Genomic DNA, 19,463 nt, shown 5'->3' with positions numbered 1-19,463 from the left:
CCCATACTCTACAAATTTATTGTTTTGGGTTTAGGCCACAAATCATAACCCTACAATTGGCGTCGTCTGTGGGAAGAGCTTGAGTGTAAAGGGAAGTAGTAGCAGTTGATCATGGCTGAACCAGGGCAACAACCGGTAGAGTCTGGGGCGTCCCAACATATTGATCCTTTTCTCAATTTGGAGCGGAGGCAAGACCGTGAAGGCAATGTGCATACTACACACACTGAACGAACTCAACCTCGTGGCAGGAGTCATGTTTCTCATGCAGAGAAAAACAGCATGAAAATAGAGATTGAAAGGTTAAGAAAGGAGCTACGCCATGCGAAAAGAAAACATGCTGCCTCGCACTCCGATGACGACTCAGGTGACGGACAAGACATCACCTGTGAGCAGAGGTCTCGAACTCCAATCAGCGAATCTTTTTCATATGAGGATGAACACCCTCGTAAGAAGCAACCTCAAAGGCCACCACATGGAGGGGTGGGCAATGATGCCATGAGCAAGACTTTGAATCAAATCTCCAGGTCACCTTTCACGCGTAGGATTGAAGGAGCGAAGCTTCCTCGGCGTTTTAACCAGCCAACCTTTACTATTTACAACAATAAAACTGACCCTGGGGAACATGTGAGCCATTTTAACCAAAGGATGACTGTCTACTCCAGAGATGAAGCTCTAATGTGCAAGGTATTCCCTTCTAGTCTTGGACCCGTGGCCATGAGGTGGTTTGATAACCTGAAAGCAGACTCCATCGATTCTTACCAAGAGCTCACTCAAGCTTTTGGTTCACGTTTTGTCACATGCCGAAGGGTGGCCAAGCCCTTGTCTTCTCTGCTATCCTTAAGCATGCGTGAGGGCGAGTACCTTAAGGCGTATTCGGATAGATATTGGGAGATGTTTAATGATATGGAGGGCAACTTTGATGCAATGGCCTTAGACACGTTTAAGCTGGGTCTCCCCACTGATCATGGTTTAAGGACATCCTTGTCCGGCAAGCTTGTCACTAACATGCGTCAGCTTATGGACCGTATTGAGAAATATAAAAGGGTTGAAGAAGATCAACAGCAAGGGAAGGGTAAGGATAAGGTTACTCCCCAGGACAGGAAGGACTTCAGGTTAGATCGTTATAACAACAATAAGCCGAGGAGAGATTTTGCCAGGCAGTCAGGCTCAACAAATGCTCAAGTAGTCAATACAGTGTTCAAAGAGCCAGTTCATCAAGTCCTAGAAAAGATCAAGAACGAGTCATTCTTTAGGTGGTCGAGTAAAATGGTAGGGAACCCTAAAAGACGCAATCACAATCTCTATTGTCAATACCACCAAGACCATGGGCATGCCACTAAAGACTGCAGAAGCTTATGGGATCATTTGGACCAGCTGGTCCGTGAAGGCAGGTTGAGGCATCTTTTGCACCACTCCAGTGGCCGAGGAGGTCAAGCGAATTTTGAGTTTGAGAAGAGAGATTCTACGAAACCTCCATTAAGTACTATTAACGTCATTTTCGCAGCGCCAGGAAGAACAGGGTCCTGGCCGACTAAGGTTATGTCAGTGGCTCGACTACTAGCAGGGGATATTGGCCGAGATCCGAGGAGCTCTCAACAGGCTGCCCCGCCCGTTTTAGGCTTTTCGGACGAAGATAAAGCTGGGACCATTCAGCCTCACGACGACGCTTTGGTAGTCACACTCAGGATCGGGGGATATGATGTGAAGAGGGTGATGGTAGACCAGGGTAGTGCGGTGGAGATCATGTATCCTGACCTCTTCAAAGGGCTGAACCTTACGCTTGATGACTTAACTCCATACTGTTCTCCCCTGGTCAGCTTCGAGGGAAGGATGGTTACTCCGAAAGGACAGATACGGCTGCTTGTACAGACTGGTTCAAAAGTAGTTGAGGTGGACTTCATTGTGGTAGATGTTTATTCCCCTTACATGGCGATTGTAGCCAGGCCTTGGTTATATACGCTAGGGGCTGTTTCCTCCACTTTGCATCAGAAAGTCAAATATCCTTCCGAAGGGCGCGTTTGTGAGATCCGTGGAGATCAATCCTCGGCTAGACAATGTTTGGTGGCTGCCATACGACAAGAGCCTGAGATTGAATCCTCAGCCAGGACGGAGGGAGACCTATAGCAGTTAAAGGGTTGGTTGTCACCTGTCGAGGGTCATGATGAAGGCGTTAAATGCGAGGACCTAGTGCTGGTTTTAATTGGGACCAATCCTGAGAGATATTTTCAAATCGGATCCCAGATACCTCAACCAGAGAAGGAAAAGCTAATTGACTTCCTTAAAAGAAATGTTGATGTATTCGCCTGGAGTACTTATGAAGCCTAGGAGTGGACCCGGAGTTCATTTGCCATCATTTGAGGGTTAACCCTTTGAGTGTACCAAAGAAGCAGCCTCATCGGCGGCCATCCAAAGAGCATGCTGATGCAGTCAAGGTGATGAAGCTCAAACAAGCTGGGGCTATTAAAGAAGTTTTTTACCCCGAATGGTTGGCAAATACTGTGGTGGTAAAGAAGAAAAGTGGAAAGTGGCGAGTTTGTGTGGACTTCACGAACTTGAATAAAGCTTGTCCTAAGGATCCTTTCCCTATGCCGAAGATTGATCAATTAGTAGATGCTATTGTTGGCCATCCTCGGATGAGTTTCTTGGATGCTTTCCAAGGTTACCATCAGATACCGTTAGCCCCAGATGACTAGGAGAAAACCGCTTTTGTTACCCCCATTGGTAATTATCACTATAAAGTGATGCCGTTTGGTCTGAAAAATGCAGGTTCTACTTATCAGCGAATGATGACCAAGATGTTTGAATCACAATTGGGCAAAAGCATTGAGGTCTATATAGATGACATGGTGGTAAAAAGTAAGGTTATTTCTGAGCATTTGAAGGATCTTGATAACGTTTTTGAGACCTTGAGGAGACATAAGTTGCGCTTGAACGCGTCAAAGTGCTCATTTGGTGTGGGATCAGGCAAATTTTTGGGTTACATGGTAACACACAGGGGAATTGAGGTCAATCCTGATCAGATAAAGGCTATTCAAAATCTGCAGACTCCTTGAAATCCAAAAGAGATACAGAAGTTAATAGGGATGACAGCTGCTTTGAACCGATTCATCTCTAGGTTCGCAGATAGATGTAAACCCTTCTTCTCGCTGATCAACAAGTGGAAGGGATTTAAATTGACTGAAGAATGTGCCTCGGCTTTCCAACAACTTAAAGACTATTTGTCTCGGCCACCAATTATGTCTAGCCCTGAACCAGATGAGGTCTTATTTGCCTATATTGCAGTGGTCCCCCATGCTGTAAGTTTAGTGCTGATAAGAGTGGATCAAGGTGTACAAAGGCCGGTCTACTGTGTAAGTAAGTCTTTGCATGAAGCCGAGATCAGATACTTGCCATTGGAAAAAGCTATTTTGGTAGTAGTACTGGGAACGCGAAAATTGCCCCACTACTTCCAGGCACATACTGTCGTTGTGCTCACGCAACTCCCACTTAAGACCGTACTCCGGAGTGCCGACTACACGGGAAGGATAGCTAAGTGAGGTACCATTTTAGGAGCCTTCGATATCAAATATATGCCTCGCACTTCAGTTAAGGGGCAGATCCTAGTGGATTTAGTGGCCGAGTTCACGGAGCCCAGCTTAGAAGAAGTAACAACAAAGGAAGACATGGATGGAAAATCGGTTGGCATGATTTCTCAACGAGATCCTGCCCGTTGGGAAGTGTATATGGACGGCGCTGCAAACCGGAAAGGTTCTAGAGTGGGGCTAGTCTTGATATCTCCGGAAGGAATCATCATTGAAAAGTTATTAAGGCTGGATTTTGGTGCAACCAATAATGAGGCAGAGTATGAAACCCTATTGATGGGAATGGCTATGGTCCGAAGAATGGGAGGAAAGGCCGTGGAGTTGTTCTCGGATTCAAGATTAGTTGTGGGCCAAGTACAAGGGGAGTTTAAAGTGAAGGATGAAAGAATGCAAGGATACTTGAATCGAGTCAAGCATCTGCAGGTGGAATTCGAATTTTTTAGCTTGCTACATGTTTCTAGAAGCAGTAACGCGCATGCAGATTCTTTGGCCACACTAGCCACCTTTTCGGAGCAAGACTTGCCGAGAGTCATCCTCGTCGAGGATCTCTATGAGCCCACCGGAGCAGGAGGGGATGCAGTCCGAGTGCACCAGATTCGAGAAAGTTTCTGCTGGATGGATCCCATAATCAAATTCTTGAAGAATGACACCTTGCCAGAAGAGCGGGGAGAGGCTAACAAGATCCGAAGGAAGGCTACCAGGTTTTGGCTATCCGAAGACCGAAAGTTATACAAACGTTCCTACTCAGGACCATACCTATTGTGTATTCATCCAGAGGCGGCTGAGTTGCTACTAGAGGAATTGCATGAAGGAATTTGTGGGAGTCACACTAGAGGCAGGTCATTGGCCCACCAAGCCCTTACTCAAGGGTATTGGTGGCCGAACATGCAAAAAGAAACCCATGACTATGTAAAGAAGTGCGATCAATGTCAACGATTCGCATTGAACATACACCAACCAGGTGGAGTCCTCAACCCACTATCTAACCCGTGGCCGTTTGCCCAATGGGGTTTGGACATAGTGGATCCATTCCCCAAGGCTGCAGGAAACAGGAAGTACCTTTTGGTCGGCACAGACTATTTCACGAAATGGGTCGAAGCCGAGCCTCTAGCCAATATCCGAGACGTGGATGTGCAAAAATTTGTGTGGAAGAGTATTGTCACCCGTTTCGGAGTTCCTCATACTCTCATTTCAAACAACGGCTTACAGTTCGACAGTAACGCATTTCGGAGTTATTGTAGCGAACTGGGAATCACGAACAGGTACTCTACCCCTTCCTATCCTCAGGGGAATGGACAAGCTGAAGCAGTTAATAAAGTCATAGTTAATGGGTTAAAGAAGAGACTGGACGACGCGAAGGGTAAGTGGGTCGAAGAGTTGCCACACGTGCTCTGAGCTTATAGAACTACACCTCGCAAATCTACTGGAGAGACTCCTTTTTCAATGACTTATGGGGATGAAGTTGTCATTCCTTTGGAAACAGGTTTCCCAACTTTAAGAACTAACTTGTTCAGTCCGCCAGCAATGATAAGCTCTTAGAAGCAGGCTTAGATTTAATCGAAGAAAGAAGAGAAAATGCAATGGTTCAGCTGGCACATTACTAGCAGAAACTTAGGCAGGGCTATGATGCCAACGTCAAGCTAAGACCCTTAGAACCTGGTGACTTGGTGCTCAGAAAAGTCGTTGGCACTGCGAAAAACCCAGCATGGGGAAAATTAGGACCAAACTGGGAGGGACCATATCGCATTACTTCATGTGCTGGCATTGGGGCATATTTCCTAGAGGACTTGGATAATCATGTAATACCACGTCCCTGGAATGTAAATAACCTCAAAAGGTACTATTATTAATCGAATTATTTCTTTGTTCATTATGATAACTTGTTACCCCTTACTGGTTCTCTAAGTGTTTAAACTTAAATCCAATCATCCCTGTAGTCCTCAGACCAGATGATTTTGGATTAGTTAACACCCCTTACTGGTTCTCTAAGTGTTTAAACTTAAATCCAATCATGCATGGAATCCTCGGACCAGATAATTATGGATTAGTTAACACCCCTTACTGGTTCTCTAAGTGTTTAAACTTAAATCCAATCATGCCTATAGTCCTCGAACCAGATGATTATGGATTAGTTAACACCCCTTACTGGTTCTCTAAGTGTTTAAACTTAAATCCAATCATGCCTGTAGTCCTCGGACCAGATGATTTTGGATTAGTTGACACCCCTTACTGGTTCTCTAAGTGTTTAAACTTAAATCCAATCATGCCTGTAGTTCTCGGACCAGATGATTTTGGATTAATTAACACCCCTTACTGGTTCTCTAAATGTTTAAACATAATTCCAATCATGCCTGTAGTTCTCGAACCAGATGATTTTGGGTTAGTTAATACTCCTTATTGGTTCTCTAAGTATTTAAACTTAAACCCAATCATGCTTATGATCCTCGGACCAGGTGATTTTTAGTTAATACTTTTATGCTTTCATTGATACTGAAGGTTATTTTTAGAATAAGTCTTGCCTAGCATTATTAACCTTGTTTAATGTCAACTCTATCCAACTTTTATAATACTTGGTCATCACTTAACAGTAATCTTTCTGTACTGTCCTCTTCGGAATCAATTTTAGTTATATATATATATATATATTATCAGCGAGGTAAAGTGATTATGCGTGCCTACATTATCATAATTACGAAATGAAGTTACTTGTGACAAAGGAAAACCATATAGCATGCAATAAAAACACCAAAGATAAAATAGAAACTGCTTCATTGATTGAAATCGAATAATTTACAATCCTTTGTATGAAGGGGGAACAGTAAAAAAAAAAAAAACAAAACAAAACAAAACAAAAGAGCCTACAGTCTAAGTTTCTATTGGGGCTTGGTCTTTGGGTTCCGAGGGTGCTTCCTTTTCTCCCAAGCCCTCGCCTTTTTCCTTAGGTGGCTCAGTAGGGAGGCTTTGATCACCTTGCTGGCTGGAATCCTTGGTAGGCTCAAGGATGACTGGGGGAGCTTGGTCGACCAAAGGCAGCTCCAAGACTTCTAGGAGTTGTGTTGGAGGAAGGGCATTAGCCTCTGGAAGCTCTCGGATATCTGGGTCATAGAAAATATTCTTAGACAGCCTCAGCTCCGAGTCAGCAGGTACTCTAGCAACATCCAGCGCCTTGCCCCAGGTCATGTCGCAGTAGTCCCGAGCGATTGAAGCAAATTGCTCAGTAAGACCCTTTTCCGTCGTCTCCACTCCCAGTTGGTAGGACGCTTTCTTTTCGGCCTCGGTCGCCTCCTTGGCCAGCTGAGCGTCCCTCCGAGCATTCTTGGCAGCCTCATTGGCCTTCTGGAGTTCGGCGCGAAGCTCCTTCACAAGCGCCTTCTCAGATGTCGATTTGTTCTGAGTATCATTTAGCAGCTTGCGTTGGGCCTCGGCTTGGGTCTCAGCATTTCTCAGACCGGCATTGAGGCTGTCCCTTTCCTGGGTCACCCCTTTTAGTTGGTCTGAGATCTGAGAGACCTCCTCCTTTAGGCTGCCCAATGCCTTTTCAGCCTCGGACCTAGAGTGGGCCTCCGCTTGGGCTTCGACGTAGGCTTTCTGATTCCACTCTTCGGCGACGAAGACTTGCTGGGTAATCTGAACAAATAAAGTAACAAAGTTAGCATAAAATATATAAATTTAGAAGTCTAACCGAAGAGTCAAGTGAGTATGCTTACCATGGCCAGGTCCCTTTTCAGGGACATGAAGAGATCATACTGGCTGAAATGCCTGTATGATTCCATGTCGTGGGAGAGGAGTAGCGGTTGCTCCAAAGCTTCGGCTATCAGCCCCGCTCTGCCCCCATCATAGTTCCTGACCGAGGTCTCCCAGGAATATGGAACCCCATCTAGTTCCAGCCGGGGAGACCAAGTATGCTGCCCTTGGTGCACGTCGGCTATAGGAGGCTCTTCCCTGCTCTCAACGGAAGTGGCCCTTTTATTGCGGTGATCCTTTATCACCTTCTGCTGCTTAGTGGTTTTTGTTGGCAGCACCACCTCCCGGTCCTCAGGCTCAAGAGGCCTCTTTTTCTTCAGATCCGGAATCGGTTTCAAGGCCGGATTAGAGACTTGAGGTGGGGGTGGGGGTGGAGGTAAGTTCACCGCTGGCCGAGAGGTTCCCATCGCCTTGGACTCAGCTTTGTTACCCCTTTTCTTCAGAAGAAACTTCAAGTCAGACATTTCTTCTTCTTCGGAAGAGTCCTCAGGGACTGCAGTCAGCAAAAGTGGTTGGCGGACGCAGGACTGGCTGTCAGTTTCCTCCTTGGAATCAGAAGAGGGTATTACCTGAACCCCCCCCTGAAGTGTCCCCTTCAAATTTGAATCTGTCAATCTGTTCCTCTAACGAAGCGGATGAAGAGCCTACTCTTTCTCCTACTGCCACCGGTTCGAGAGGAACTTGTTGAACTGGTCGGATTAGCAGGGGGATGCCCTGTGGATTGGGGTGTGGAACAGGTGGGAGGTTGTATGACGCCAAAAAGTGTCGCCGAGCGACGTCTATTTGCTGTAATCGGTGATCACCCTGTGTGATAGCGTTGCCAGCTGGCTGGATGTCTGCTTTCTTAGGCGTGTAGCCGAGTATGAGTGGGATGGACCAGAGCTGTCCATCTTCACTTACGAATATCTCCGAGCATAGTAGGTAATTAAGGGCGGGGGCATTGATAAGGTTGAGCCGAGGAGCAGTGTGTGCCTTATCTGTAAAACAAACAGACAGACAGATCGGGTCAGAAAATTGAAATAAGATGACAGATCCTAAGACTATTGTTAGAGATCCTAAGTCTAAGAAGTCACACCTAGCTCTCCTGGCTCGGTCGGACAGTGTAGACCGTCGTGCCATGCGCCCGAGACGATTAAATAGTCATCTTTCATCCCTTTATTAGATTTGGGAAGGCAGGAGAACAATCTAACAACGTCGGATCGGGATTTAAGGTAGTATCCCGTCCCTTTTTGGCTATGACATTCATACATGTATGCTAAGTCATGTCAGGTCAGCCCTAGTCCTAACTGTTCGTTCAAGGCATCGATGGCCCATAATATCCTAAAGGTGTTGGGCGCGCACTACTCAGGTGAAAGCCTGTGGTTGCAAAGGTAATTTAGTGTGATAGAGCCCATTGGGAGGGTCATTCCCCCTTCAATGAAGGCTATCATTGGGATTATGACCTCTCCCTCTCTTCGGGCTGTTAGTATCTGCTCTGGAGGGCAGTATCTCAGATTTATCCCCCACGAGATACCGTAATTTCTCTTAAATTCCTCTATCAACGCCGGACTATCGACGAGATGTTGGAATTTGCCCATTTTTTAAGTGACTGAAGCGATGGACAGGAAAAGGGTGTTGAGGGAAGAAAACGATAGCCGAGAAGAAAATAAAGAATCAAGAGGTGCCGAAACTTACACAAACAAAGTTGAAGTACAATCCCTAGATTCGAGATGGATTCTTTGTAGACCTTGGAAGCAAAGAACACAAAAATCCGAAGAGGCTTGAAAGGTTTTGAAGGAAAAAACTCTCTGGGTACTTTGAGAATGCGTAAAGTGAAGAAAAATAACCTCCTCTAGGGGTTTATATACAGAGACAGATGAAGCGATGTCATTCATTTCGTCCAAATACCGAAGAAGAACCCTGTCCGTTGGATCAACAACTCACCGTTGGATGCAAAGGACAAAACGCTGCCTGGAGTAATTAATACAGCACTTTAGGAATACGGGACTGACAACGGCAATAATAAAGCGCTCGTCTCTATGCCCGCGCGCGTGTAAATGGGGGTATTTATGACTTCCCCCTTTGAAATTTCTTTATTTTTATTTATTTTTATCTCTTTTTTCTTGCGTGGCAGATCAAAATCTTACTTTTTCTCCTCGGATGCGAGGAAAAAATTAAAATTTTGAGGGGCTATTGTGGGGGGAAAAGGGCCAGCCCAACATAATGGGCCGAAAGCTCATAGGAGAGCTATTTTGCGACCGAGAAGAAGGAGATGGAAAGGGCAAGGCCCATCTGGAAGTGGGACCCTCAAAAGGAAGAATTATTACAATCCGAAGAGGATATCTCCTGTCCAAATAGGTTGTAATCCTCTGACGCAAATATTATAAATCAATTGAGTGTGTAAAATGCCAAAATGACCTTCCGAGGACTCCACTTGATCAAGATAAGCTCTGAGTATGCTGGGAAACTATAAGGATGGAGAAATATCTAAAGGGAAAGCTGCTACCACCGTATTTAATACTCTGCAGCAACTTTTCTGGCCGCATTTATGTGGAGAAGACCCCTGAACAGTGCATCCTAACCTACCGCCACTCACACAGAGCTAAAAGAAGATGCTTGACGTGACATGTACTCAAACAAACTCATGAATGAGGAACAAGTGGACGATGGAGATGAAGAGAAGGGTGGCTATATAAAGGAAGGAGGCTCCTAACGAGAAGGAGGAGGAAAAAAGAACAAAAAAGAAAGAGAGAACTTGACTGTAACCCTAAGACCTTTGTTCATCAGATAAACAATAATATAGCTCTTCGGATTTTCAGGCTTTACACGTAAATTCATGTTGGCTTGTGTTCGAAAGTTGTGATTCGTTGTTGTCAATCCAATATTTAACCTAACTCTTTCACCCATACTCTACAATTTTATTGTTTTGGGCTTGGGCCACAAATCCTAACCCTACAAGTTCCATTCCTGCCCTTAGTTAGTCACGTGGCCCTCATGTGACATTCCCTAAACCAAAAAACCTCAAATCAGTTCACATCAACAAAAAACAGAATAAAAAAAACCCCAAATTAGCGACCACAATCCCTAATCTCTTACCCGTTGCTCATCACATGACTATAGACTTGCACAAAAAAACCACAAATCAGCAAGCACAATCTCAGATAGCGTTAGAGTGTTTGTGCTAAGCAGATTGCGAAGGTTCTATCTCTCTCTCTCTCTCTCTCTCTCGTTATGTCTCCCTTTCTCTCTTTTATGAATGACATTTTTAAGTGCTGGGTCTAAATCTCAGCTTTTGGGTTTTGAGATTTTGGGAATTTTGAGTTATTGTATTTTGTTATTGCTCTGGAATTTCAATCTAAGGCACCGGGTTCTATCTCTATTTCTTTCTCGTTGTGTCTCACTCTCACTCTCTCTCTTCCTCTCTCCCTTTATAGCTTTTGTAGTGGACATAATATTAACTATAATAGTGGAATATTTTTGGGATTTGCATTGTTTGGTTGTTGTGTGTTACTTTTGTTTATAGCTTTTGGTATTTGCAGCTCTATTTGTTTTACTTTTATTTATCAGGGGCCACAATACTGACTGTGATAAACAATGGGATATTTTTGTTGGTAATTGCATTGTTTGTCTGTATTGTGTGTCACTATTGTTTATCAAGGGCCACTATATTGACTTTGATAAACCATGAAATCTTTATGTTGGTATTTACATTGATTGTCTATATTGTGTCATACTTTTTGAGAAGTGCTTGGGTCCATGTGTTCCCTTTTTTTGTATTGTATGTAGTTTTTATTTGCTTATTAGTTTATTAACCTAACAAAGTATTATTAATTTCAAAATGTGGATATCTATTTTCATTATGTTTTCTTTCTATGACTTACATGCAGTATGGATGAGCTTTTTACTCTGCATGTCCACTATGGTGGGCATTTCATGTGGGACCCTCAAGTGTATGTGGGAGGGATAGTTGATATAGTGGATAATTGTGACCAAGATAAGTTGTCAAAAGTAGAGGTTGAGAGTATCTGTAGGGAGTTTGGGTACACTGCAGTGGATAAGTTATGGTTTAAAATGCTTGGTGTGAACCCAAAGCAAGCAAATTTCCATTAAGTGGTTGATGATAATGCTACAATGTTCATGACTGACTTGGTGAAGGGATATGGGGATATTCATGTCTTTGTGGAGCATTCAATGCATGAACCACTTGAGCTACTAGTGGAGGATTTTGAGTCCTTAACTGCTAGACAACCTAGTAGTGAACTAGAACGTGTAGATGCTAAGGCCTTAGAGGTTTTTGTTAGTGACAGTGAGCTTCAGAGTGATCACTACTATGAGTATGTTGGGTATCATGATGAAGAGTACAGACCTGATTTTTCACAATTTGGAGGCCATGATAATGCTGAATTTACAAATGTTGACTATGGTGAGCCACATGAGGTAGATGTTGAGAAGGTTTGTGCTAGGAGGGCTAGCAAAGCACCAGCTGTTGATGACCAAGTTGAGGAGAGTAGTAAGGATGAGGGGAGTGACTCAGAAGAAGAGCCAGAAATGCAACCAATGAACATTGGTGAAGATAGTATCTTGGCTAGGCATATGTTCAAAAGTGATGGCTAGAGTAACATAGTCCTGAACAACATGTGTGAAGGCTTCAACAGCAGGATAGTTAAGTTCATAAGCAAACCTATAATCACCATGGTAGGCTGTATCTGATGGTAGTCAGCATTTAGTATGCATAAATGTGCATTATGATCCATAGAAATGTGTGATTCATGACCAATTAATTCTCCCTTTCTCTCTATAGATATTTTGATTAATTATATTGATTAATTATATGTTAATTAATTATAGGTTTCCCCAATAGATATGTTGATTAATTATATTAGTACAGTGCAAGTCTTTGTGTTTCTCAAGCTATTTCAGCTAAAACAATGCAATTTGATTAACCATTTTTATTGGTTTTTTGTGTTATGAAGTATAAATTGGAGTTTTTTTTAAAAAGATTTAAATTCTCATATTTTGAAGCATCTTCTAATCTCTTGGAATAGTCTTGAGATATCTTTGTCCAACACTCTTAGCATGCTACTAAAGATGTTGGGTATACTAGTTTATTAGTTTCAAAATTCTCTAGTTAAAATACTAAGTTCCTTTAAATTAATGTGAAAGTGTCTCCATAAACTTCAAAAATGAAAGACTTAGTGACTTAGAAAGATAATTGAATTTTGTTTTGATATTTGTGTTTTGCTATAATATAGATTTTGTAATATGTGATTGGACATTCTGGCCTTTTGCCCTTAATTTTAAAAAAATTTAGCAATATGCCCCTGTTTTGAAACTATATAGGTTCGTGCCCCTGTTTCGATACTCGATGACCTTAAAATCAAGTTACTTAAAGTACTCGATTGGTTTAAAATCAAGTTATGCCCGATCAAACTTAAAAAAAAATTAAAAAAAAAAATTTGCATGAAACTCGATTAAATGGAAATCGAGTTCTAAAACGCCACTATAGGGCTTAAAAACGCCACTATAGGTATAAAAAACGCCGCTATAGGGCCACTGAACGTGGTATTCAGACTTATAAAATTTTTTTTCTAGAAAAACGCTACTATAGGTATTAAAAAACGCCGCTATAAGGCCACTGAACCTGGTTTTCAGACTTATAAAAAAAATTTTACAGAAAAACGCTACTATAGGTATTAAAAAACACCACTATAGGGCCACTGAACCTGGTTTTCAGACTTATAAAAAAAATTTCCAGAAAAACGCTACTATAGGTATTAAAAAACGCCGCTATAGGGCCACTGAACCTAGTATTCAGACTTATAAAAAAATTTCCTAGAAAAACGCCACCATTGGACTTAAAAACGTCACTATAGGGATTAAAAAACGCCACTATAGGACCCCTGAACTTTATATCTTATAAAAATTTACGTGAAACTCGAGTTCCTAGAGCTCGAGTTCTATGCAAATTTTTTTTTTTTTTTTTTTTTTGAGTTTGATCGGGCATAACTCGATTTTAAACCAATTGAGTTTCGCGTTGAAACTTGATTTTATGGTAATCGAGTATCGAAACAGGGGCACGAACCTATATAGTTTCAAAACAGGGGTATATTGCTAAATTTTTTTAAAATTAAGGGCAAAAGGCCAGAATGTCCATATTTGATTCTTTAAAGTACATGGAAAAAAAAAAGAAAAAAAAAAAAGAAAAAAACCAACTTTTTTGTGGGGTCCCTTGCCGCTTTGTTTTGTACTTGGGTTTGTTGGGGTTGTTTGTTAATGAACTTGCAGGGCAAGTTAGTAAGTTCCTATTTGTTACTAACCTATTTAGACATGGTTTGGTATCTTAAAACTTTCTACCCTCCATGACATGGTTTGAGAATAGGGAGAAATCTTGGGAATGAGATCGAGACAATTCGGTGATTTGCTTGTTCATGAACTCCGATAATCTCATGATTGTGTATTTTTTTTTTTTTCTTAATTTTCCCAGATTCCAAATAAAGGCTTACGGGGGGAGCTGTAATAAGAGATTCTAGCTGAAGGATTGGGAATCAATTGCCACATGTTGCCACTAGGAATCTATGAACTGTGATCTACTTTCCCATATTGCCAATTGTAACCTTTTATGATTAAAAAATTGCACTTTTTAACTTTCTGTTTTTTAAGTGAAAAAAAAAATCTTTTTTTTCTTTTTTTAAATGGCCTAACATAGATATATTAATTCAAAAGTAGCAAATTAAAAAATGAGGATGCATAAAGAAAAAAAAAACATTAATATATTTAGGTAAGTGCATATTTAATTTGCTATTAAATATGAGTTTTTAAAAAGTAGCAAATTATTTATGTGGGAGGACATGCACAGCCATAACAGATTTTAGTAACTTTTGTGACACAGAAAGAAACTGCATTATAACATTTGAAGTTTAAAAACAATTCATAATTAAGTTTTTTTCCAGAATATAGAGAGTCACACTAGCAAGCTAAACATATTTGAAAGTGTGGAGACATGAACAAGTTACAAGATACAATCCAAATTTTTAAGGACATGTTGCTACACAGTCCTATAACATCAAACACGTGTCCCTTTATGGCATCTTATCCTAGTCTCCAAGCATATTAGCAAACATTGTAAGGATAATATAACTTGCAGGGACAACGTTATTTTCATAAGTTTGAAGGTCACTGAAAATCAACAAAAGCACTTGCTCTCTGTAGAGAAAGTGGGGAAAAAAAGTTAGCAGTAAATTTAACCACTCTTCCAATGTTGAACTCCAACGATTGCACCATGAACTCAAAATGAGTACTCAACTAGGGATGATCTTGAGGAATTAGGCCAGGGAACTTGCACTGTGACCATCTTATCTTCATAACTAAATTCCACATCTACTCCATCAATCTTGCAACTCATAGGTTTCTCTGATGCAAACACTCTCATTTCTCCACTTCCCCTCACTCCAACTCTTACCAAATTCTCATCATCATCATCAAATTCAACTGACTGAATTGCACCACCACAGTTCAACATGTTGACTAATCCAATTGGAGCAAATTGGATTATTTGTTTGGGCAAGACTGTCACTGGAGAAACAATAAGAAGCTCATAACAAAATGGCTCAAGTGAAATCTCCAATGTCTCTAATGACTTCATCAGCTTCAACTTCTTTTCTTGGAGCATATAGACTGCAAATATATCCACCCCTTTTGTGGAAATGGGGTGCTTTCCACTGTTCCATTCAATATCTTTAGGACTAGTAACACAGGCCACCAAGTGTGAACATTGTGAGGCACTCTTGTTTCGCCTGGATTGAGGGCACCACCCCCCTCCTTGACAGTTGAAAAGTCCTAGAACTCCTGTGTACTGTGACAAATTTTAAATAACAAAACATTATATTAAAATTACTGTATATAAATTGTATGTTGAATTGCATATCTGGTCTTTCAAAATTTCTTTATACTTTAAAATGTTTGAAAAAAGTTCTTACTATCATTCAATGAATAAAAAACACTGACATAACAAATGAAATTCAAGAAACCAAAATTACTTTGATGACATGACAAGAGTTTCGTTTGTCACGTCAGAATCTTCCATCCGTTAGATAACGATAATGACATTTTAAAACAATTTTGAAAGAATATGAATTAAAGTGAAACATTTTATAGTATAATTTTGAAACAATTTTCAAAATTGAGAACTAAATATGCAATCTAATCTAAATTGTATTATATTATGCTTTAAAGATATACTTTTAGGTATGCTACTATCAAACTTGCTTGAACTTGTAAATATTAATGTCTTACTTTGTTAAGGTTCCAAATCTTGAGCATTGTTTTCCCATCATGTAAAGGGTCTTCAAATAGGCAATCTCTAGTAGGAAGTGCATAGTATTGGCATCGCAGAATAGATCCATCTGGCAACACTAGGCTTTTGAGTAACTTAAAGTTGTGTTTTCCAACAGAGTCGCTTACATAAATTGGTCCACCAGAAATAGCTCGAGATGCAGCATGGAATTCAGCACAAGGATGAGTGGATTGGAACATGTCCCAATCTGGATGTATAAAATTTCCCATCCACAAGCTATTATAGGCACAGTGCACCATGTGACACCCTTGTAGCCAAAATGTACCATTTGGATCCCCTGATGGGTCAATGCACCAAAAATCATCTCCTATATGCATCACAAACAGAAAGTTTAATGCTTGGATTCTCTTATTAGTATATCCAAACACAGTTGAGTTAGATTTTACATACCAACTCGTCCAAGTGTTATGGCCTCTGTTCCGAGGAACATGAAGTCATTGCAGTGTTCCATGCTAGCAATGACACCATTCCCTTTGAAGTGTTTCTTCACAGAAGCAGTCAAGGCCTGGTAATAAGCTTTGGCTAGCTCAACTCTGCCACCATATTCCTCAGATAACATCTCAAGCAACTGCAAGCGTCAAATGTTCACCCAAGATCAAACATTATTTTTGTTTGTTTGTATTTTTTTTTCCCCCTGAACAAATTCACCAATTCCATAGGCCCAGGCATAATAATATAAAATAACACAAGATCAGCCCAAGTAGCCCAGCTCATATGGGCCTCTTTACTAAATAGTTGAGCCCTGCAACCATATCAGGACCATCTTTCTCTCTCTCTCTCTTCTTCTTCTTTTTTTTTTTTTTTTTTTTTTTTAATCTTATATGATTATCTCTTTTGAAGTTAAGAACATTGTGGCTATACATTAATTTAATCCAATCAGCCCCAATATATATATATATATATATATTCCCTATCACAATAAAAGTTTTAATCTTAAAAATAAAATAAAATAAAAAAGAAGAAGAAGAAGAAGAAGAAGAAAAATATTACTCAAGACCATCGGCTTATATACAATTTGATTGTTTGACATATCTTTCCTTGATTTATTATAATAGAATTGATAAGAAACTCTGATACATCTCATCCATAACAATCAGAAAACCAAAATTCCAAGTTGTTCTGTCAATTTAATTATCCCTTCAATTCAAATGCAAGTAAGATGGAAGAGAAAAGATATCACGCTTGCTTATGATAAACTAATTTTTCATAAACCTAGTTCTTGACACAAGAATCCATGATAGATACATACACGATTGAATTTGTTTATATGCTATATATATGATGTGAATATGGTAATGATGATCCTATCACTCACCTGTTGATACTAGTAGAGGACACGTGCCAAGAAAAGGATAGAGTTGCAATGACAAAAGATTTCTGGATGAGAAATGTGGCTTTATCTCCTGCAATTGCAATTACAATCGCAATTGTATATTTGGGTTCTCCTTCTTTCCAAATAATAAACAAAGAGTACGTGCCACACATCTAAGGGATCGACTACAAGCAAGATTGTCATTTATTTATATTCTTCTATTTTAATTTGAATATAGTTTCTTGCTCTACTGTACTTATGTGCTTTCTTTTTTTTTAAATAAATATATTTCATATTAATTTTTTTTCTAATTCAAATTTTTGAATCGAATGTGGATGCGCACACACATATACATATATATATATATATATATATATATTATCAACCATCATTTCTTTTTTAATTGTGTCAGAATAGTTAGTAAGGATTCCTATCAATTTGTTTAATTATATAGTAGATGTATTTTTACTATAGGATAAGCATTTTCAGTCATAAATATTATTAATACTAAATGTTGCGACCAAAAAAAAAAAAAAGATGATTTATTTGTACAAAATTATTTGACCTATTGCTAATCTTCAAGCCTTTAAGTAAATACCCTTTTTTAAGTATAAAAAATTTTAGAATCACAAAAAAAATCACAACTTTTATCATAATTGTCTACATAACAGACGGTAAATAATAGAGAAAAAATTATAAATTTATGTTAAAATAATAAAAATGGTAAAATTTTATATAGTACTAAAATTACTTTTTACGTATCCAAATTTTATAGTCAAAACTATAACGCACGTCCAAAACCACACCATACTCAAATTAAATAGTTTATGCATAGCAAGAAGAATACAATTTCTGAGGATAAGAAAAAGGTTTCCAGAACTTACGTGAATGACATCGACCTTCACACCGTCAATCCCCACCGACGCAAGATGAGAGTGAAGCCCCTCGTACATCTTGTGGACTAGCTCCGGTGGTACCAACCCAATTCCATTGTTCACAATCTTGTCCACAGCCAAATCTTCCATTGTCATCTGCAATCCCTGTGACAACTTAGGAGTAATGACCTTACACTCAGGCATGCCCTTAACATTGGGTCTAACCCCACCCCAATATCCACAAAGTGCATGCCAAACATACACATGTTCTATGCTACTAAACTCATCTTTAAGGTCTCTAACAAACCCACCCATCCCTTTATTTTTAGGGACCTTAGGACTTTGATAGTCCCTAAATTTATAATTTTCCTCATATTTTACTAGCCTACATGGCATTTGTTCACCTGCGGCCGTTCGATTCATGCAATCTTGATCAGTGATGGGGTCCTCATCATGTGAAATTGATTGCCACCCATCATCAATCAAGACCATTCCTGGTGGGCACCCACCTTCAACTAAGCCCTTGACCCCATCATAAACCCCTTTGGGGTGCACCTTAAGATAAAATGCATCCCATGTACACCAACCAAATTTGTCTACTATACCTGGTGGGTTTTTCTCTTCAAGAAGCTTAAAGGTCCCCAAACGGAACTTAATAACCTTCATAGCCTCCTTAACAAGATCAAATGGATCATCACCTACATGCATGTACAAAGGGCTTCTGAAGCTGGACCCACATACACTTGTGGACCCACTCTCCACACACATTTCCACATAGTCATCGACACCATGTTGGAGACAAGCTCTGAATGGACCTTCAATGAGTGGAAGTAAGAGAACATAGGGGCGCCCCAAGTCATTCTTGTCCAAAATCACCATCTGGGTTTCATTCTCTATATCTTTGCCATTGCTTCCAATCCAGTGGGTAGTCCACCAGACTTTGAACCTGAATATACTCATGAACCTTATGTTCTTGAGCTTGCCTATGGGAACAACATGCTGGCTCTTTGGCTCGTCGGCATCAAACCCAACAAAGCAGCCAACTGTGTTCTTGGTCTTGTCTGAAGTGATAAAGGGTGATGGTGTGGATATGATGTTCAAAGGGACTTCAGTGAGGACTGGGTGACCATTAGCTAGAAAGTTTGATCCTTCTAGGGTTATGGACAAGGTTATATTGCTGTCAAGGAGCCCCATTACGTCTGGGGCATTTTTGCTTAGGCTTGGAGCCATGGGAACTTGGTCTTTGCAAACTAGCTAGCTTGAGAGCTTGGAGAGAGAGAAGGTTTGCCTGCTATGGTTGGTGTGCCCGAGGGAGGAGAGATTTATACACAGAGAGAGAGAGAGAGAGAGAGAGAGAGAGAGAGAGAGAGAGAGTATGAGATAGAAAGAGAGGAGGCTTGGCTACACTGGTTGGTGCCCAAGACAGGCAATGAGGAGAGGTTTATATAGAAGTTTTAGAAAGATACTGCGCAACATGTAATTAATACGTTTTAAGAAACTATATTAATTTTTAGTAACTATGATGTAATCTATTATGATTTATGAGTGGTGGATAATAAAAATGACCGACATGCTATGTTATTTATCCAAAATTCATATTCTTTTTGTTCACATCAATT

The 19,463-nt window shown here is 40.4% G+C and overlaps 3 protein-coding genes across 3 annotated transcripts; 2 read left to right on the top strand and 1 right to left on the bottom strand.

Moving 5' to 3' along the window:
- Positions 1-111: 111 nt before the first annotated feature.
- On the top strand, positions 112-2,124 carry LOC136071337 (uncharacterized). The gene has a single exon (XM_065782486.1). The coding sequence runs from the start codon at positions 112-114 to the stop codon at positions 2,122-2,124; it is 2,013 nt and encodes a 670-aa protein (XP_065638558.1).
- A 1,445-nt stretch (positions 2,125-3,569) lies between these two features.
- On the top strand, positions 3,570-4,976 carry LOC136071336 (uncharacterized). The gene has a single exon (XM_065782485.1). The coding sequence runs from the start codon at positions 3,570-3,572 to the stop codon at positions 4,974-4,976; it is 1,407 nt and encodes a 468-aa protein (XP_065638557.1).
- A 9,244-nt stretch (positions 4,977-14,220) lies between these two features.
- On the bottom strand, positions 14,221-19,257 carry LOC111991499 (galactinol--sucrose galactosyltransferase-like). The gene is made up of 4 exons (XM_024023273.2): positions 17,854-19,257; positions 16,048-16,225; positions 15,597-15,964; positions 14,221-15,156 (listed from the first exon to the last, which is right to left on the bottom strand). Exons 1-4 carry the CDS (start codon positions 19,072-19,074, stop codon positions 14,590-14,592), a joined length of 2,334 nt encoding a protein of 777 aa, XP_023879041.2. The 5' UTR covers positions 19,075-19,257; the 3' UTR covers positions 14,221-14,589.
- Between the last annotated feature and the right edge of the window lie 206 nt (positions 19,258-19,463).

The sequence above is a fragment of the Quercus suber genome, unplaced genomic scaffold (assembly GCF_002906115.3).
Source record: "Quercus suber isolate HL8 unplaced genomic scaffold, Cork oak 2.0 scaffold_304, whole genome shotgun sequence".
In the NCBI taxonomy this organism is placed as follows: domain Eukaryota; kingdom Viridiplantae; phylum Streptophyta; class Magnoliopsida; order Fagales; family Fagaceae; genus Quercus; species Quercus suber.
Note: the sequence above shows the minus strand (reverse complement) of the source record. Positions and strands in the feature narration are given on the sequence as shown.